A 20,851-nucleotide genomic window follows, 5' to 3' on the forward strand; every position below is an offset into this window, starting at 1 on the left:
ATTGAGAGAGATCGCGGTCTCCGCAGAGTTGCATAAATCATAAGATTAGACACATATGGAAATACTGATCGTTATATAAGTAGAACACCGCCCACTGCTGAGTTCCCGCTAGTTTTCTGATTATATCTGACATTTAGCTTCGAGTAACGATCCAACGAATAATTCAAAATGTTTCATTCGATAAGGGTATGGTTATCACTTTTGAGGGCACTTACAATGCGATTATTTACGAAATGATTAGTTCTGATAGACTGCGAAAAGCCATATTCTAGAAAGTGTCTTCTCAGCAATTCGAATACAAATTTATACACCCATGCTCCGGCTTTCGCAAAATTAGCGAATACGATTTAGAAAAAATTTTTCGCTCAGCTACTTGGCTGTCTAGGAGGAGCTTGTAGACAATAGACATGGCCCCTTAGATTGCCTTCACCGCCGCATGGAACATACAACAATGATCCAGGAGCCTCAAGAAGTAACTGTTGTTTTGTCTTATTTATTTGCCTATATGTACCTAAATTTAGTAGTTGAACGACCTTGGTAGAGTATTTTGCTATGGATTGTGCTTATCGGTAGACAGAATACTTAGGGACTTGTTGAATCACTTCTCTGTTTCACGATTTACTGTTTCTTGACCTTCTTTGGCTTCGAGGAGAGCTTTCTGATGATGAATTTAATAACAGCCTTCGTCAGTAGCAGGAAAACAACGAGAATGATGGCCAAAAGAGCAAAGACATCCAAGTTGTTGGCTGCTACGAAGCTCATGTGCATCAGAGGACTCTGGAGATGAGCGGCACCATGGTGACGGATAACATATTCGGACCAGTAGATGACCGATTCCCGGGCAGTGAGTGGACGATCGCGATAGAGTTTGGAAAAGGTGGACACTGCCTGGGAGTATGTGGGATTTGAGAGGATCTCCTCGATGCCCTCGCGGAACGGCTGCTCCTCGAGGGTTAGGAGACTCTGAGTGAGGCCAAAGCCCTTCTTGACCATGGCATCGGCGTTCGCGGGTTGATCGCCAAAGACGGGAAGGGATAACATGGGCTTTCCATGGTATTGGGCCTCAGTGATGCCTCCTTTTCCGGCGTGATTGATGAATAGTTTGATCTTGGGATGGGCGAGGATGTCATCCTGTGGAAGCCACTTGGAGTAGAGGATGTTGTCCGACTTGCCAGGGGTCTTGTCCAGGTCCTCCCACTTCCAGATGACCCTCTGCTTCAGTTTCGAGAGGACATTGAACATCTTTTGGACGGTGTCGGGGCTGAGATGCGATCCCTGCACATTGGATCCCAGACTGAGGAGTATAGCGCCATCCGTGGCGTTCCCCACGAACTCCTCTATGTTCGGGGGCAGTGGAGTAGGGGTGTCCTTGATTTGAATGCCACCAATCTCAATCACACCGGGAACATTGGGTCGAATGGGTCCCTCGCTGATTGCGTGGGAGGCAAAGAACACGAGGGATACATTCTTCATCATCTCCGAATACTCGGGCATATGGGGATCATCGCCAAAGACTTCTCTGTTGAAAAGATTGAACAATGAGTACTATTTCCTGGGTTTTCTGCTCTTTTACTTACTTGTAAGCCTTTTTGTTTTGTATCTCTCCCATTTTTGAAAAGACCTTATAGCCAATGCCCGTCAGGTAGCTGCTGAGGCGCTGGCCAAAGCTCAAGCCCTTTCCCTTTTCCACCGAATCATTGATGCTAGGGACACAGGACGGCTCTTCCGGGTTGCCAATCAGGTAGTTGAACAAGGGGCTCGGGGGCAGGGTGGCCACTACGATCACGGGAGCCTTTAGCTTCTGGGCAAAACCCATCTGGTAGTCGTTCAAGGCAAAGCCCGACAGCACCAGATCGAATCTGTTGTCCTTGTTCACGTAGAGATCGCGCACTCGCGTGTCCTTCAGGGCATCGGCTATTTTGTGGAACATAAACCGCATGTGTCCGAACATACGGAACATGGCAAATAGCATGTTTTTGTCGTTGTTCTTCCCCATTTTCTCAAAGACTCTGCTCATGTGCTCCGTATCCTCCTCGCTCAGAGGCACTTGAATCAGATTGATGTCCTTGTGGGTGATGGCCGGCTCCAGGACTGTGACCACCGTGACATTATGTCCCCGCTCCGCGAGAGCCTTGGCCGCCGACATCTGAATGATCAAATGGGAGGGACTTAGGCTGGTAAACAATCCCAGAATGTTGGCTCCCTGGCCTCCACCGATTAGGGCGACGGCAGCTACCGCTAGCAACAAGATTCGCACCATATCGACAGGTGTAGAGCACACAGCCGACTCTGGACAAAACACCCGGCAACTCGTTCTTTATAGTGAATGGATGTTGTCGCTGACACTCAGGTTTGCCGCGATAAGGAGTCCGCCTTGTTGTAATAGGTAATGATAACACATATCGCACTCATTTTTGGCACTTTCGTGGTAGACATTTCGTTTATATTTGGATTTTCCATGGAATATAATTATTATTACCAAAAGGGGGGACATTATCGTCTCGTAAGATGCATATATATATGGGATTCGTACTTGAAATGATTATAATGAATCTAATACGCCTACTCCCCGTCTCTCACAAACAAAATCTAAAGATTATCAAAATGTTTAAGGCGATAAGGGCCACTTCTTATCAGTTTCGGGTGCATTGCTTCCACGAAATGGACAGAAAATATTGCGAAATGTTTAACATTACCTATCACAACATTGGAGCACAATCAAATCGCACAAGGGAGCCCTTATCGAACCACGTTCCGGATTCGGCGTAAGCGCAAACACGATTAGTCAGCAAATGAGAGCGACAACATATCTTCCATATAAAGCAGTGCCAGACGGGGTTCTATCAACAGTAGTCCGGGTGCATTGCAAGCGTCGAAATGGTGCAGAACGTTGGTCGAATCTTTTTGCTGGCGGCAGTCGCCGTCGCTTTTATCGGCGACAGTCAGGGAGCGAATATTCTGGGGCTGTTTCCCAGTCTAAGTCCCTCCCATTTGATCATTCAGATGTCGGCGGCCAAGGCCCTCGCGGAGCAGGGTCATAATGTCACGGTGGTCACAGTCCTGAAGCCGGCCGTCACCCACAAGGACATCAATGTGATTCAAGTGCCACTGACCAAGGAGGAGGCGGCAAGCATGAGTGCCATCATAGAGAAAATGTCGAAGAACGACAACAAGAACATGTTGACTACCATGTTCCGGATGATCGGACAGATGGGCTTCATGTTCGACAAAATGGCGGATGCCCTGAAGGATCCGCGAGTCCGGGGCCTCTACGAGAACAAGGACAACAAGTTCGAACTGGTTCTCTCGGGATTCTTCATGAACGAATACCAAATGGGCTTTGCCAAGAAGGTGAATGCTCCCTTGATTGTTGTTGCCACAATGCCACCGAATCTATTGCTGAATTTTTTGATTGGAAACCCTGAAGAAATCGCCTATGTGCCCAGCATTAATGATTCGCTGGAAAGAGGCCAGGGAATGTCGTTCAAGCAACGCATCAGCGGCTTCATTATGAGCCTCGGTTTTCGGGTATTTGGTAAAGTTTTGGAGTACCGCAACAAAAACTCCTACAAGTAAGTAGATCACAGGAAAACCCTTGAACAAGATCTCACCGATCATCCTTCCTTGCAGAGAACTCTTTGGCGATGATCCCAACATGCCCGAGTATTCAGAGATGATGAAGAATGTCTCCCTCGTGTTCTTTGCCTCCCACGCAATCAGCGAGGGACCCATACGACCCAATGTTCCCGGTGTGATTGAGATTGGTGGCATTCAAGTCAAGGATACGCCTGCTCCTCTCCCAAAGAATATGGCGGAGTTCTTGGGGAATGCCACGGATGGCGCTATACTCCTCAGTCTGGGATCCAATGTGCAGGGATCTCATCTCAGCCCCGACACCGTACAAAAGATGTTCAATGTCCTCTCGAAACTGAAGCAGAGGGTCATCTGGAAGTGGGAGGACCTGGACAAGACCCCTGGCAAGTCGGACAACATCCTCTACTCCAAGTGGCTTCCACAGGACGATATCCTCGCCCATCCCAAGATCAAACTGTTCATCAATCACGCAGGAAAAGGAGGAATCACTGAGGCCCAATACCATGGAAAGCCCATGTTATCCCTTCCCGTCTTTGGCGATCAACCCGCGAATGCCGACGCCATGGTCAAGAAGGGCTTTGGCCTCACTCAGAGTCTCCTAACCCTCGAGGAGCAGCCGTTTCGCGAGGGCATCGAGGAGGTCCTCTCGAACACCAAGTACGCTCAAACGGTGTCCACTTTCTCCAAGCTCTATCGCGATCGTCCACTCACTGCCCGGGAATCGGTCATCTACTGGTCCGAATATGTCATCCGTCACCATGGTGCCGCACATCTCCAGAGTCCTCTGGTCCACATGAGCTTCGTAGCAGCCAACAACTTGGATGTCTTTGCTCTTTTGGCCATCATTCTCGTTGTTTTCCTGCTACTGACGAAGGCTGTAATTAAATTCATCATCAGAAAGCTCTCTTCGAAGACAAAGAAGGTCAAGAAACAGTAAAATTTGGAACAAAAGAATGATTCACCGCCAAATTCCCAGTTAAATTACACCACCAGTACCTTAAATGTCGTTATATACTAAATTTAAGTACATATAAGCAAATATATTGATTAAATCTGTAAAAAATGGGTTTTTTAGGGGCGAATTATAAATATATTTGGAAGCAAAGAAACCCAAGAGATTGTGGTAAGAAGAGATAAGAAAAAGAAGGAATTTGAACTTTCAAAAGCCTTAGAGCATTGGGTTTGATCGAACTTGGCTTCCTAAAATTCTCCTCCACAAAATTAAGCATAACTTTGGTTCGTTCCAGCCTCTTTCAAGCAAGTGTTTGATCAAACTCCTTTTCCTGGCTGCAATAATATGTATGTTCGTGTTCGACATCGAGCTGCTCTCAAGACAAATTTGGCGATCAAGCATGTTCGATTGTATCTAACAGATTTACATATATCTTCGGGTATTTCCCATGATTCTCCTTCTCTATCACTGAAGACAAATACATAAGAATTTCATGAATAAAGGAAAGGTTTCCGAAAAAATATTGTCTCCAAGCCAAAACGTATAGAATAAATTATGAAATAATATAGAATAAATATAGTTCCAATAGTTACCCATAGTTGCAATGTCACGATGATTGGACAGGCCTCCAGAATATCTCAATGCTAAAAGTATCGATACCTCCTCAGGGCGCCACGGTGTGCACTGATTATGCTATCATGGCGTTGATTATGGTAGAGTCTGAAAGATTGTGAATAATTGGGAATATCTTTACTGTGATGGCAATAAAGATTGGGTTATCAAAAGGCTTCCTCGTATACGATTATTATTACGTTGGGACTATGAATTCTCATTCCATTAAAACGTATTATATGATTGTGAAATAATATGGTTGCTATTCCATTATTAGTTCCTCACATAAGCGTGAGAATTCCCGGAGAGAGAATTTGTTGTCCAAGCAAATGACAGATAATGAATAAGCAGTATTCCGATTCCGATTTGTTAGGAATTCTACCCTCCAGAAGCTAGATTTTGCAATAGTTTTTCGTACAACAGATGTTTGAGGCATTCAAAAGATTAAGAGACTATTAACACTTGTAGCAGCAGGCAGGCTGATAAGGCAGTCTGTTGATAACGCTTATCAGAGGGCTCTGCTCTGTGTTAAAGGGAGAGCCAGTACCTGGCCGCGAGATCAGTTCATTTTGAGTTGTTCCCGCGATCAGATGGCCGTACATTCGAATAGCATTCCATTCCTCCTCATATTGGCTTTGGTGGCCAGCGGGAGCCAGGGAGCCAATATTCTGGGACTTTTCACCAGCTTGAGCCCCTCGCATTTGGTCATTCAGATGTCGATGGCCAAGATTCTGGCCGAGAGTGGACACAATGTGACAGTGGTCACTGCCCTGAAGCCGCCTCTTCTGCATCCGGCAGTCAATCACATTCAGGTGACGCTCGATGAGGCGGACGGCAAGTCCTTTGGCGCCCTTGTGGCGGACATGGCCAAGAGGGACACCAGCAATGCAGTCATTTCCATGCTCGTGGCGATGGGATCATTGACCTCGGCCTTTGGCAAAATGGCGGATGTCTTGAGGCACCAGAAAGTGAAGGATCTGTACGAGCATACCGACAATCACTTCGATTTGGTGATCGTGGGATACTTTATGAACAGCCTGCAGCTTTCGGTAGCCCACAAGTTGAAGGTGCCACAGATAGTGGCACTCTCCAATCCACCATCACTGTTGGGCTCTGTCTTGGGTAATCCCTCGGAGATTTCCTATGTGCCATCCATGAATCTCATTGTGAAAAGAGGTCAACCGATGACCTTTGTCCAACGCGTGCAGAACATATTTGCTACGATGGGAAGTTGGATATTTATGCGTGTGATTGAGCATAATAATGACAAGATTTACAAGTGAGTAAAAGTCCAAAGGAAACCAATAAAAATACTTATTTATTCCATTCTCTATAGAGACCTCTATGGCGACGATCCCTTGATGCCACGATATGAGGATCTGTACAAAAACATCTCCCTGATACTCTTCTCTTCTCATGGCATCAGTGAGGGACCCATCCGACCCAATGTTCCTGCTGTGATCGAAGTGGGAGGCATCCAGGTCAAGGATCAGCCAGATCCTCTCCCCGAAAACATAGAAGACTTCCTGAACAGCGCCTCTAGTGATGACGGAGCCATCTTCCTGAGTCTCGGCTCCAACGTGAAGGCAGAACACATAAAGTCCGACACCGTGCAAAAGATGTTCAATGTCATCTCGAAACTAAAGCAAAAGGTCATCTGGAAGTGGGACAATCTGGAGAATACCCCTGGCAAATCGGAGAATATACTCTACGCCAAGTGGCTGCCGCAGGACGATATCCTGGCGCATCCCAAGATCAGGCTCTTCATCACACACGCGGGCAAGGGAGGCGTCACCGAGGCCCAGTACCATGGAAAGCCCATGCTCGCTCTTCCCGTGTTTGGCGATCAGCCAGGAAATGCTGCGGCATTGGTCACCCAGGGCTTTGGGCTTAGTCTCAGTCTCCTGACCCTCGAGGAGCAGTCCTTCCGCGACAATATCCACGAGATCCTGGAGAATCCCAAGTACAATCGAGCAGTAAAAGCTTTCTCCTCCCTCTACCGCGATCGTCCCCTGAGCGCACGTCAAACGCTCCTCTATTGGGTGGACTATGTCATCCGCCACCATGGTGCCGCACATCTCCAGAGTCCCGTGGTGCACATGGGATTCGTAGCAGCCTATAATTTGGATATTTATGCCTTACTTTTGGCACTACTATTTATTATTTATTTGATTAGCAAACTAGTGTTTTGTGCCATTTATAGGAAACTTTTTTCAAAAAAATCTAAAAGTCATCCAAAACAAAAAAGCAAAAAGCAAAAAAAGCAATAAAGCTATCCAGTAATCGTAAAATTTGATAAGAAAATTGAAATAATTGTATAATATGTTGCTAAACAGTCTGGCTAGACATTTTGGGTGCTTTCAAGTGGTTCGGTGAGACGGGGATCTTATCAGGAAAGGCCTTTAGAATGATTATAAAAGTGTTTCTCATGGGAAACATTGTTGCCGTGTTGTTGGTGCACTAAGAGGTCTCTAAAAGTTGGGAGTTTATAAGACTACGGTGGGGTGAAGAAGTTAATTTTTTGAAAAGTAAAATTATGATATCGGGACATGGGAAATATATCATAAATCATAAGTGGAGACCTGTAAGAGTAGTTGAACATCAAGTTTGATATGTTTTTGGGCAGGTAATTCGTGCAAAAATATGAAACCATGCATTTAAAGTCTTAAAAGATCCAACAATTTCTTGGAAAACCCATTTCAGTACTAAAACATCCAAAATCCCTCTACTTATTTTTAAAAGATCCTCTAGATTTTCAAGTTTTCATGACAAAAAGCGATTAATTCTTTGTAAAATCTGTATTTCCTTGATTATCGCTCCTCGATTGGATTCCCAACTGGGGAAAAGAGCGGCAACGAGTATCAGTCAAACGCTTAAGTTGCAACATGTTCGACTGATCGGCTAGCACAGAATAACGGCCCGAACATCCACGATCTAGTCACACGAGCACGAGGCATAATCTATCGAACATTCGATAACTGGGCACCATCTGTAAAGAGTCTTTTGATCCGAATGCCTGTGGATTTAGTATTTCCCTCAAACTGCCTGTGAAAACCTTCCAAAATCGTATAAGCCCCTATAAAAGTTTTCCAAGTTTATTTCCGTTTTCTCGCGCTTGATGCCTTGATAGACTGCTTAACCACCTTTATGTTGATGTTGATTTCTGGTAACTTCTGGTAACTACCCAAAGCTGTTGTTGTGGGTCTGCTCCCCTTTCCCCTGAGGGGGAGGGGGGGAAAAACTTCTGTTCTGTTGGTAACTTTATTACAAAAATTCGCAGAATACTTGTGCGCATCGCCGTCTCATTGTAGTAGTCTACGGATGGTTTTTGCACTTCAATGCCAATTTGCAATGCACTAGAAATTCTTTAGAGGGGGTTCCGGCGGAAGGGGAGCCCAACATGAGGAGCAGAGCATTTTGCAATAAGCAAATTTCAATTGAAATAGCAAACGGAAAAGGCATTCAGACGTAGAGCATGGGAGCCGAGCCACCCCCCCTCCACAGCCCACCCTGCACTCCCTCCTCATACATAACGTGGTCGAAACGAACATCCAACAACGAAAAAGTATTTCAGAAATCTCTGCAATTGTTTTGTGTATATTCCTTGGTGTGTTTTTTTTTTTTTTGGGATGGAGTGTGGATGGATATATGGAAATGCCGATGGAAACAAACAGCAGGAAAAGCAACTAAAAAGAGAGTGGTATTTTCTTGCCAAAAAAATACTACTAGCAGTCGGAAAACGCGCGTCAAGTATTTCATTAATTAATATTGTTTTTGCAGGTAAACAACAACGAAACGGAGTTTGCACAACGACGGCTTACAAATTGGATAGAGTGTTGTACATTTTATCCAAATCCCAAAAAATGTACAAAAAAATTTCCTAGTTTTTACACTAGTCTAAAATATTTATTACTTTACAAAAATGTTTCATGAGGGATTTGTTGGCTTTTGCCAGCTGCCAAAATGAAAATAAGAAAATTGCGAAAACACTGAATCAACATTTTCCCACATTTAATGAACATTTTTTTCCGGCAACAGTCTGTGTTCAAATGATTTTCAAAAATGTACAACATATGGTAGGGGTGGGGTAGGGGTATGCTAGGGGTTTCGAGTGTCCACTGGGTTTAATGAAATTTTGAAAAAAATATATTCATAAAATGTTGAATATTTTGCCGAAGGGACAAAAACTACTTTTAATCGTAATTTTACCTGAATTTAATCATTGCTTTGAGGTGGCCCCTTTGGCGCGTTTTCTATCCCCTAAACTGGTCTTCTTTGGGATGTCATGGCCGTACCCAAGGGTTCCTTTGGCTTTTGTTAAATATTTATCTACTTTTAGCTGATTTAATTGCATAATGCAGCACTTGAGTGGCACCTCAAGCGTACGGGAATCGCAATCCCTAGTCAAACTGATTTCTGCTCTCGACAAACCAGTCTTGTTCTGAACCCTCGAAATGGGAACAGCATTTGTGCTCTCTTTTGTTGTCAGTTTTGTTTAATTAAATTTGGAATAACAAAAAAGCGACAGACGATCCTCTGTAAACAGTTCAGTTCTCCGGAAAGTCCATTACCTTTTTCAAGTGCCTGACAATACAAAAAAATCCGTTCCAGGGGAAAGGGAAAACATTTTCTACGCCGTAGTTGAGAGTCGCATAATTCATAAAGCCGCAGGGGAGACATTCATACAGGGACAGGGACAGGACACGGGATTCAGGACTCCTGTTTCATAACCTACCCTATGGATCGCATGTCCTTTGCAATGGATATGTCTCAATCAGATGGTTGTTCACTAGGGTTCTGCCGTGCAATTTGCTCGCAGCACGTGCCCCCTGCAATTACTTTCAGGACACAAAAATTTAACGATGGGAAAACACTTGGAGGAAATGCAATTTCAATGAGCGAGTCCTCATCAACGGTTTTTCTGCGCGTTGCGTGGGAAAATCGCTTGCGGTTTCTTGACACTGCCTCTCAGCGGAACGGCCATTTCCCGCTCTTTGATCTCTCAATCTCTCCCCCCCCCCCCCCCCCCCCCCCCCCCCACCTCTTTGATCTGTGCGTACGGTCTGTGGGCGTGGCCAGAAATGCACTCTTTTTTGTTCTTCTATTCCTACGATTTGCAATTACTTTTAAACGGACTGCGGCATTTGCGGTGAATTATGGCGACAAACGCCACGATGCGTGCACTCCACCCACAAAAATTCACAAATTCAATTCCTCCTTTCGGCTTTGTAGGGAATTTTCAATTTTCGCATTGTTTTTCCATTGCATTTCATTTCATTTTGTTTTTCCCTGTGGCTCGTGGTGGGGGGTAGGTAGCCCTATAGGTAATACACAAATTTGTTGTTGGTTGGCGGCAGCCGAATATTGAAATGTGCAAAGGGAAAGGCAAGGAGCGAGAGGGGGGCGTAGCGCATAAACACATTCCAATCAATTTGTTTGGCCAAATGAATTATGCATTGAAAATTGCATCGTTTAGGGGTTGCAGGAGGGGGCGATGGACTGTGGGCTGTGGGCGGAGGGGGGAGTGTGGGATTGGGGTTAAGTTAAAGCACAAATATGCAGCACATTCCGTCTCTGTCGGTCGGGCGGTGGCCTGTAGGGGGGCTGGGTGGCCGGTGTATTGATGAGTAATTTATACGAAATTATGAGATTAATTTTGGCATCTGAATGGAAATATCGAGTGCGGTGGGGCATTCCCTAGAGTACAAGGAAGTTCCTCCACTAGTACTAGTACAATTCCTACTACCATATAGCACTTGAGGAAATCAGATATAAATTATCATTAGATTTATGGATTTACAATGGTTCTTCTTGGGAAAGTATCCCAGAAGCCCAAGGCCTCGCAGAAATCATCAAAATAACATTTAACACTTTTACCACATTTTCTGGAAATGAAAATATGTTTTCCTGTAATTAATAAGTTATATATGATTTATTCTACATTTTTTCCATTGTTTAATATTTTCCTTATCATATTTTGTTTGTGATTCAAAGTTTCATTCAGAGTTCTTTCGGCCCACTTGGAAAACCTTATTTCTTAGGACTTTCCTTAGCTATTAGCTTGGGATTAGCTAGACTTCATTTGCTGGATGGTATATGATCTAAGTAAGGGCTGATAAGTGGTAAATGTAGATTACTTTGGAGGGCACAGATCATAGAGATGAAGAGATTATATTCTGTGTCTCAAAAATTGAATGGTTACCCGAAAAAATATTTCTCTGAAGAAAGCAGTCTAGAAGTAATATTCCCTTGAAGATTCAGTTTCCTAAAGATGGCTGCAATAATAACATTTCTCCTAATAGAATCCTGGGTTTTCCAGGCTCTTTCTCCAGAGAATCCCCTCCTTAGAAGCACATCATTGCAGGACCCTAGAATTTCTAATTCCACTTCCAAAAGCCACATTCGATGCCTATTCGACTTTTCCAACTATTTTCGATCAAATTGAATAGTATTTGATTGTTTTGTTTTTTTTTATGGGAGCGGATATTTATTCTGTCGGGGCACTTTTTACCTTTACTTCAGATTCACTTCACTAAGCTTTTGTTGTGACAAGAATTTGCCGACATTTTGCATAATTAAACAATGCACAAAATGCACATTTTGTGTGTGTTTCGTGATGTTTTTCCACCACTTTTCACCCCAAAAAAAAAAACAGATGAAAATGGCTGGCAATCTGCTGCTGCACTTCCGTGTGTTGCTCAAATAAAATCAATAATCCTTAAAAATACAATATTTTGCGCATAAATACGGGTTTTTTTTAACGCCACTGCAAATGCATCGAACGGGGCGACAAAAAGCGCGTCGAGGATTTGCGTACAGTGCGTTTTTTGTCGCCCCGGCGGCAGACAGTGGCAGAAGCGACGGGGGGCGTGGCGAACCAATTTGTAATCAAAGTAATTTTAATGCAAATTTTATATGTTACTGCACGCAGGGGCTGCATCGTAGCAGGGGGGCGTGTCAACGCCCATCGACTGAGACCAGGCCAATAACAGTAAAAGCTGTAAATAAATATTCGGGGGAAAAAAATGGGAAGGGAGGATAGTTTTTGGGAAACGAAACATGGGATACCCTTAAGGAGTGGTGTTTTATAGGGTATATATAGGATATAATGATGTGATTTTTGATGATTCTTTTTCTCTGGAAACACGCTCGAAACTATGGATTTTTGAGTTTTAGTGAAATCTCTTAAAGCCAAATCCACTTTTCCTTCGAAGACCGATTTTCTTACAATTTATCCCATTAAAAACAGATGAGAAATATTCCGATCTATTCAACCCCGACCTATAGCTGTACTCCTATCCAACTTTCACCCCGAAAGCACACTTTTATATCCCTTAAAAGTCTTTTAAATTCGATATACCTCCTTCAAAGGGTAGCGAAAAAAAAAAACTGACCAAAGCCGAAGGGCAGACCCAGAGCCAGCTTTGGGGCCAGCGAGAAAAAGCCAAAAAGGGTCGCGGGAAAAACTGCCGCTTAACTCTGGATTCAGGACCCCAGCAGTCGGATTTTCAGAGAGCAGGACTTTCCTCCTCCCCATTCCCCATTCCCCTCCCCTGCCCAGCCATGGGGTTTGTTTATTCAAATGATTTTATGACTTTTCCAAAAAACCAAATGGTGACAACTTGTGGCGCTAAAAGTTGAAAGTTTTGTGGCCAAACAAAATGAACATTAAAAAAATAACGAGAAGAATACGAATAAAAAAAACGGATTGTAAAAAACAAAAAAACAGGAGGAGATAGTAGAGGGAGATACAATCATACGAGTGTATTGGGGGGGGGGGAGGGATATATGCATGTAAATAGGGGATAAAGCGACATTGGGATGCTCTGAAATGGGAAATATTGGTAGGATTTGGTGTAAGGTGGTTCTACTTGGAAATGTATCCAAAAAGGAATGTTCTAAGAAGAGAAAACGCAGTAGCTACAATATGAAATCTCTAGAAAATCTAGGATACATCTCATCGCAGCCCAATTAAATGATTTTCTTTCATCTCTAATCTTAATGAATACTTTCTCATCTTAATATGATCATTAATGACTAAAATCTACCACAAATTTCTTCAAATTAACACATAATCTTTAATCAAACGAACATAAATCGCCTCTATCATATTGAATCTCTCTCTTGAACAGGCACAATCTATAAGCACTTAAAAATGACTCCATTACACGACAAAGATCCATATCATAAGATATATTCTATCATCTCTCGAACACAATCTCCCAAAGACATCGGAATACCCTTCTGTAAGAGCATTTTCTCTCACTCTCCCTACCAAATGCTGCTGCCGTTTCCCAGGCAACAAAACAGCAGGCCGCACCTGTGGTTTTTCATTCCCGTCCCGTCCCATCCTCTCAGGAATCCTCCCTCTCCCGCATTTTTGTTAGAACTATAAAAAACACACAGCGACGACGGTCTAGGCCGTAATTTTCAAACGAGACAAATTCTCCTCGAATGCGTTTTTGGCCGCATAAATTTTCCCATTGAGAGGAGTAGGAAAAAGGTTCCACATTAGGCATCATTAGCTGTGAGAGAAGAAGATTGTGTGGTGTGGTGTGCGGTTAAGCCACTGGAAGGGGCAGGGGAAGGGCCAAGCGGTAGCAGATACAGGGCCCACACACAGCACAGGGGTCCGTGGGTTCGTGGGTCAAGGGTCAGGCGGCACATGTGAAAAAAAGGACACCAGAAGGCAGTTCCCTACCTGATGCTTCCTTCTCTTTTTTTCCTTTTTCTTATTCTTTTTCTTGGGAAATTGCTCGAAAGTAATTATGTAATTGACTTTTGCGGCAACAGGCGGCGAGGGGGTGGGGAGAGATCCCTCTGAAGGTCGCCTTGGGGCGCCATCATCAGTGCGTCAGTCGTTCTGTCATTTCTCAAAAGGCATTGTGTCAGAGTCCTTCTGGTGTGTGTTTTTTTTATTGTTCCAACGACTTTGTGGCCGTCAATTGTCAGCTTCCTTCCGCCTTTCATTTGTTAGCCCACACGCTAGAGTTTTCCTTTTCCTTTTTCGGCCCAGCGACATGTGTCGCAGATTATGACATTTTTGGTGGGACATAACCATCTTCTCTGGTCATAAATTGTGTGATGTGAACACATTAGCAATTATTTAATGGTTCATTGGATGGACTTTGCGATGGCCAGCGCGAGATTGCCAGTGGCAGGACCTTCCAAATATGTCAAAAGTGCCCTACAGCCATTTGTCTTGTCGAGGAAAAGGTGTGTGAGTGGAAAGGCCTATTAAAGAAGTTTTCTTTTGCCGTAAAAGGACATGCTTTATTTATGAAATTCACTAGAGCTGCTTATATATTTAACCATTTTTCATTTTTATAAATTTAATAGTATATTTTAATTTTTTTTTTTTTTATATTTATTTATTTTATATAAAATTCTTTAGAACTGTTTATAATAGTAAATTTTTGTATATCCAAACCGATTTTATATACATTTTATTTATTATTTTATATTTTTTGTAAATTTCTTTTAATATTTAGATATTATATTTTTAAATATTTTTTTTAAATTTATATTATTTATTATATATTATATTATGTATAATATTTATTATTATTTATATTTAACTAAATTCATTAGAACTTTAAATTTGTTTGGTTTTTATACCCCTACAGATTTTGGATAAATTTTATTTTATTTATTATATATTTGCATATTTTTTTGTTTTTTTTTTGTATTTTTTTATTTATTTTTATTTTTGTATTTGTATTAAGTTTTTTATTTATTCCTGCTATTTTTTGATAGTTTTGTGTTTGATAAAAAATTTAGTCATTTGTTCTTCATTTTCAATACCCCAACAGATGTACATATGTAAGTATGATTCATCCAAGGGTTACATTTTAGTGTAATTTGAATGCCTCTCTGAATGCCATACACTTCCCCCTACCCCACATCTGCTCGACGACACTTAATACCCTGTTTCCCCCCCCCCCCCCCCCCCCCCCTACTGTTCTTCCGCCTCATTTGTAAGTCGATACTTTTCGGGCAAAGAAAAAATAACACAAACTTTAAATCGATTTAAAAACCATTTGCTCTTGCATTTGACATTTAAATTTGTTGTTGCAATGCAAGACAAAAATGTCAAAAGATCAACGAGAAGGAGAAGGAGTGTGGAAGGGAAGTGAAGGAAAGGGCGAGGAAAGAGGTGGAGGTGTTGGAGGTGTTATTGTTATTAAATTATGCGCTAAGCTGTCAGCAGACATGGGTGCAACGAGAGCACACCTCCTCCACCTTTAGAGACCTCTCCCCACATATATCCCCCTTCATTCATGCCTAGATTTGACATCTGATGGCAAATTGACATGGAAAATTGTTCATTTGTTAAAGAGTTTTTCGATTTTCGATGTTCGTTCGGTGGGAGTTTATTTTTTGACGTTTTTCTAATTGCTTCTGGCCAAGCGATTTCCTGTCCATCAAAAAACTAGTGTCAGGAGTTCGCTGCAGATGGAGAGATGTGAAAGCAGAGTGTATCCCGAGGGGGAATAAAGAGAGCATCCAGAGGGGGGGAATAGAGAGGAGAGAGCAGAGAGAGCGCAGCTATAGAGGGGAAACGAGAGGAGCTCTAGGAAGGCAGAGAATCGGCAAGCTAATTTGCAATTAGGCCAAAAGAAAACTGAAATGAAATCAATGCATTGCATTGCCCGAGGCGCTTTTTGGCTTAATTGAAAACTGCGCCAAGCAGCGCAGGAGCAACTTTTAATGAAGATGGTGAGGACGACGTCGTTGGAGGATCTGCAGCAGGAGCTGGAGCAAGGGGAGGAGCTTTGGAGGGAGGCGCTACAGGCAGAGCGGTAGCCTCCGTAGACGAGGCTGAAACAGGAGCAGGAGCGGGGGCGGGAGCGGGAGCGGGAGCCTCAGCCATGGCCGTAACCGGAGCTGTGTAGCCAGGGAAAAAGAAATGAAAATGCTGAAAATTTACTTGATTTGCCTTGGCAATTTTTTGGGCGAGTTGTTGAAAGTTTTCCCCCACCTTCTCCACCTCTGTTTTGAGGAGATACTCTATGACGGAGACGGAGAATGAAGATTATTTGGAGATCAAAGTAACACTATGAAAATATATGGATTTTGGGAGCATTTGCACACAGAGAAAAAAGATCTGAAATTTTTATATATAAACATAAACTTATTAAAAATTATTATTTATTAAAAAATAAATTAAGAAATATTTGATTTAAATATATGTAAAATTTTAAATTAATAATAATAAATAATAAGATTAATTTTTTGTTTAAAATTAATTGAATATTTAAATATTATTCAAATAAAATAAAACTTTTCATTGTAATTTTAGTTGTAATTGGAGTGTAGAGACGATTGAATATTAATAATAAAGCAAATGAAGATATATACTATTTCTAAAGAATTTCTAGATTTCTAAAGAAATAATGCCATATTAGAGCCCATAAATTTAAGTAGATTTTTTGAAGGCATATATCAATGGAAAGGCAAGGGTAAACATGCTCAATATATTATTAATAAAATATAATAAAGCACAGACATAAAATAAAATGGAATTATATCTAATAGCTAATTTCTTATAAGGATATGTATATTTTTTCACAGATATAAAAAAATACACAATTTATCGCTTATATATATAAAGATACACATATTTCTGATTAATTTCCAAGAGCTATCTTTCGAGTCCCGACTTCTGTGAGTTTTTATCGTTGCAATCTTTTTGTTTAAAATTAAAATTAAAATATATCGAAAATATTCCAAATTAACAGATAATCCGTTGCTTAGTCTGGAAACTTAAGGACTACAAATTTTAGTCACAATTACTCATATATTTTATAGTAAGACATTTCTGGAAAATGGCTTCTTCATTGCCCAAAATTTGCCTCTAGTTTCCCAAGAGAAAAGCAATCCTTATTCGTTTTGAAAATCTCTTGAAAAATGTTCCTACTTTTCAAATTTGTTTCGCTTAAGCACTATTTTAACCACTTGAATAAAACTATTGCTCTGCACAGAAAAACGAGCGAAAAAAAAGGATTGAAAAAAGGAGAGAATAATTTGGGTTAAGTGAAAGTGCAAATGGAGTATTCATGAAGTTGGGAAAGCAAAAAAAAAAAACAAAAAAAGTAGGAAAAACTTTCTGGTAGGAGTGCAGCAGGAGAGGGAACATTCAAAAGGGGGTTTGAGGGCAGGGGCAGGGGCAGGGGCATTCCCTGGCCCACAGAAACATGTTAACATCGACCACAACTATAAAGCCTAATGAGCTAATAAATCCACTCCAAAATACCCCCAGAATGCAGGGCAGGCAGACAGCCAGCCAGCCAGACAGACATATGAAGAGCCCCACCATAAAACTTCACTCCACTCGAGTGGCGACTGCCGGTGCTGCAACTCCTTGATGCCTCCCTGCCCCCATGCCTCGTGTGATTCTTGGTTCGTTTTTTATGGCCCAGTGCCTTAACGAAAATTCTGTTTTGGTTTTTTATTTAATTAACGTAACAGTCGGCCACAAGGCCAGAAAGCATTCAGACGGAGATTCCTCCATTGATCTGTGCCTTTTGTTTGTGCCTCGAGGAGTCGTCTTTTACGAGTTGCAAGATTTGTGGCACTCCATGTTAGACATACACAACAGTTTTATTGCCTGTTGTGGTCTGTCTTTTGATGAAAGATTCTGATGAAGGAGTACGAGATTATGGGGCTGTGGCAGGGGCTGTGGCAGGGGAGGGGCAAGCTGTTTAGGGACCCGACCACAGATCTCTTTTGTGGGGGTTGTTTCCGCCTTCAATCTTTCAATTATTGATGGAAATTTCACTCACTTTTTGGCCAAGAGTCTCTGCATTTCTGTACTGCAGAAAAAAGCGAACAAGAGACTACAACCTGGAAAACCCTTTACCACCTAAAACGATGCCACCATCTGTGGCACACACACACACACAGACACACAGGCACACAGACACAAACGGGCACAAGCTCAATTACACCAACGCCACGAGGACTAGGACGACAATCCCCAAAAGCAAGTCTGGGGCTTGTTGCAAATCATGCAATCCACCCACCTCTCCACCACTGGGGCAGGCATCCACTGTGTGTGTGTGTGTGTGTGGCAATGTGGCATCTCTACCACCCACAAAGTGGTCTAAGTTGGACACGCTCGTTTTGGGTGATTTGCCAGCAGACTCGTGCAGCCCCCCCATCGGCAGCCCCTGCTCGGCTTCCATGCAAAAATCAAATGTCAAACCTAACAAGTCACGTGATGGATGCATTTCTCGTGTAGCCAACAGCCAAAATGGAAAGGAACTGAAGTGAGGGAGAGAGAACTTCCCCCGTCTGGAGGAAAGTGTTGAGGAGGTTAAGGGGGTAGAAAACTCCAATTTAGGGGGGGGAGGTAGGAAAACCATAAGGAAACTCTTCATTTGACAGATTAAAGTTCTCTGATAAAAAGTTCAGGTTTTTCGGTTGAAATATATGGTTTTGTTTTCGATGTTGGAAAGTTAATGAATACCAGATGATGATAGGTACGATTTCGAGTGCTTTCGTCTACGTATGGAATGACAATTTATGCCAGAACCATCTCCTTTCTTAGATTCTTAGAGCAAGACATTCAGATTGAAGTTCCATAATGAATAAACAGAATATATTTGTTATTCTTGGGTTCCTTGAGACCTTGCTATGTATTTCTATTTATTTTGATGGCATTGGATCCTCAGATATTCCATTTTTCAAGCACAAAAAGCTCTTCTAAGATCGTAAATTCTTTTCCTTTCAAATCTCCTTTTTCAACACCTAAAATCCCACCAAAAACCAAGCAATCTTCAACTCAAATTTCAGTCAAATAAAACGAACCCCTTTTCAGCCTTGACCCATCCCCCTCCCCACCCTGCCACGCATTTCCCATTTCACAGCAAAAGTAGAAAAGAAATTTCACTGTCATTGTCCCCCCACCCCTGCCCCTCGTGTGTCACTTGGCTAGTAATTGATTTTGGCGATAATTGATTTGATTTTCAAAACGATAGGAAAATCGCTGATTTTTCACTATGTTGCACTCTCTGGCTGTCTCTCTCTCTCTCTCTCTCCCGCTCACTCATAAACCTGCCGCATCAGCATGGAACATTCGACATTGTCCTGGGGCTGGGGCTGGGGCTGCTGGGATGTCCTGCGTTCTTGGATTTGTGTTCCCTGGGTTTTATGGCATGACACGACGACCCCTAGAAACGGGCGAAAATGAAGAGTCAGCCACTCAAAATTGGGTCACAGCAATGCAACGGAGAAACTTGACACACAAAAACAGTTGCAGTTGCGTTTTGGTGGGTGGGGGAAGGCGGAAGGGCGGGCCCCGCCACCATTTGGGGGTCGCGAATCGAAGGACCTATAATCGAATAAAGGAAAAAGAAAAAAGGCGGCACGCAGCCGAAGGACAAGTTTTTACAGCATTTTCCCGGCATCAATGACAACAAAATGCAGCCTCTGCCGACGCTCTGCTCTGCTCTTGAATTGTTTTAAATTAATTTCCACAAATGCGAGAAACTTTTAATTGTTATCGAACGATAAAAGAGTTCCTCGGGTTGGAAAATGCCTTGAACTCTGGCCCTTTCCTTCGATGAAAAGTCATAATTAGAAATCATTGCAGGGGAAAAACTTAGTTGCACAAATTTTGTAATTAGAAAAGAAAATAGAAGAAAATTGTTGCAAATGGGAAAATCTCCATCACTAATCGATGAATGAATGTGTGAGTGGATGTGAATGAATGACTAATGAGGATTTTGGCACAGATAAAATTACTTGAAAACGACTTAAAGGAAGAAAGTTTAAGCAGGGTTTTTTTTGAGAAGGAATTTCTTACAAAGACCCATATTTATTTATTTTAATATTATTTAATTTTTTTATATACAATTTATTTTATATTTATTTGGATTTTTGTATTTCGTTTTGTTTTTAATTATTTTTTTTTTATTTATTTTAATTTTGTTTATTTTATTTTTATATATTTTATTTTTAAAATATATTATTTTTACTTATTTATTTTTTTGTTTTTCATTTGTTTTTTATATTATTTTTTTATTTATTGTATTTGTTTTTCTTTTTATAAATTGTATTTTTAATTTTTTTATTTGTATTTATTTAAGTTTTACTCTTTGTTTACTCAGAACATTTTTCTTTTCTTTCCAAAGTAAATTTCCCATCAAGTTTTCTTTCAGTTAAACTTCCACTCGACTTACTTCCGCTCTGCCCCTCATCTGCATCCCAAAACTGTTGCTTCTTTCTCTGACATTCCCTCCTGATTTCACCCCTTGGAAATTCCCGTCATTTCTTGTTGAAAAAACAAAAAAGAATCTACTGTCATGACCATAAGATTCGTTTCGATTACAAATCGGGAGACGTGACCGGCATGAGATGAGCCATAGCCGGAGCCTTCCAGAGGGTACCCGCGATTTGAGATTTGCATTTCAATTTCAGTTTCGCGGGGCGACATTTTTTATATCGCGTGACCCCCGCGGCATCCAGACAAACAGAGAAGATACTCCCACTCTCCCCCCCACTCCTCTCCACTCCACTCCAACATCCACGCGCGAGAGAGAGAGACTTCGAGTCCGAGAGTCCTAATGCTGCCGAACGATACTCCTGCTCCCGTTTCTGCTCCCGTTTCTACTCCTCTTCTTGCTGCTCCTCTTTCTACTCCTCCTGCTCTGGGTTCTCCTCTGCCACCTCCTTCTCTGGTTGGCTCCT

At 42.1% G+C, this 20,851-nt stretch overlaps 3 protein-coding genes and 1 long non-coding RNA gene across 4 annotated transcripts in view; 2 read left to right on the forward strand and 2 right to left on the reverse strand.

Annotated features, from left to right (window-relative positions):
- LOC113565815 overlaps nt 1-20,851 on the reverse strand; it is a 178,048-nt gene that overhangs the window by 81,373 nt on the left and 75,824 nt on the right. Inside the window, exon 2 of the long non-coding RNA XR_003408815.1 lies at nt 5,140-5,266. This is a non-coding gene — a long non-coding RNA (uncharacterized LOC113565815). The remainder of the gene's footprint in view (nt 1-5,139; nt 5,267-20,851) is intronic.
- Nucleotides 474-2,280, reverse strand: LOC6593810 (UDP-glucuronosyltransferase 2B15). Its single transcript, XM_002019241.2, has 2 exons — nt 1,578-2,280; nt 474-1,519 (listed from the first exon to the last, which is right to left on the reverse strand). Exons 1-2 carry the CDS (start codon nt 2,258-2,260, stop codon nt 619-621), a joined length of 1,584 nt encoding a protein of 527 aa, XP_002019277.1. The 5' UTR covers nt 2,261-2,280; the 3' UTR covers nt 474-618.
- LOC6593809 (UDP-glucuronosyltransferase 2B15) lies at nt 2,878-4,648 on the forward strand. The gene is made up of 2 exons (XM_002019240.2): nt 2,878-3,572; nt 3,631-4,648. Exons 1-2 carry the CDS (start codon nt 2,878-2,880, stop codon nt 4,529-4,531), a joined length of 1,596 nt encoding a protein of 531 aa, XP_002019276.1. The 3' UTR covers nt 4,532-4,648.
- LOC6593808 (UDP-glucuronosyltransferase 1-7C) lies at nt 5,746-7,433 on the forward strand. Its single transcript, XM_026989026.1, has 2 exons — nt 5,746-6,437; nt 6,495-7,433. The coding sequence occupies exons 1-2, from the start codon at nt 5,749-5,751 to the stop codon at nt 7,426-7,428; spliced, it is 1,623 nt and encodes a 540-aa protein (XP_026844827.1). The 5' UTR covers nt 5,746-5,748; the 3' UTR covers nt 7,429-7,433.

Source organism: Drosophila persimilis, unplaced genomic scaffold (assembly GCF_003286085.1).
Source record: "Drosophila persimilis strain 14011-0111.01,24,50 unplaced genomic scaffold, DperRS2 tig00000191-arrow-pilon, whole genome shotgun sequence".
In the NCBI taxonomy this organism is placed as follows: Eukaryota; Metazoa; Arthropoda; class Insecta; order Diptera; family Drosophilidae; genus Drosophila; species Drosophila persimilis.

What these genes read in the sequence shown, in the direction of transcription:
- LOC6593810 (XM_002019241.2), bottom strand. Translation starts at nt 2,260, where the DNA reads ATGGTGCGAATCTTGTTGCTAGCGGTAGCTGCCGTCGCCCTAATCGGT. An exon ending in CAAAACAAAAAGGCTTACAA is followed by an intron (nt 1,520 to 1,577) that starts GTAAGTAAAAGA and finishes TCTTTTCAACAG; the next exon opens with AGAAGTCTTTGGCGATGATC.
- LOC6593809 (XM_002019240.2), top strand. Translation starts at nt 2,878, where the DNA reads ATGGTGCAGAACGTTGGTCGAATCTTTTTGCTGGCGGCAGTCGCCGTC. An exon ending in CGCAACAAAAACTCCTACAA is followed by an intron (nt 3,573 to 3,630) that starts GTAAGTAGATCA and finishes CCTTCCTTGCAG; the next exon opens with AGAACTCTTTGGCGATGATC.
- LOC6593808 (XM_026989026.1), top strand. Translation starts at nt 5,749, where the DNA reads ATGGCCGTACATTCGAATAGCATTCCATTCCTCCTCATATTGGCTTTG. An exon ending in AATAATGACAAGATTTACAA is followed by an intron (nt 6,438 to 6,494) that starts GTGAGTAAAAGT and finishes CATTCTCTATAG; the next exon opens with AGACCTCTATGGCGACGATC.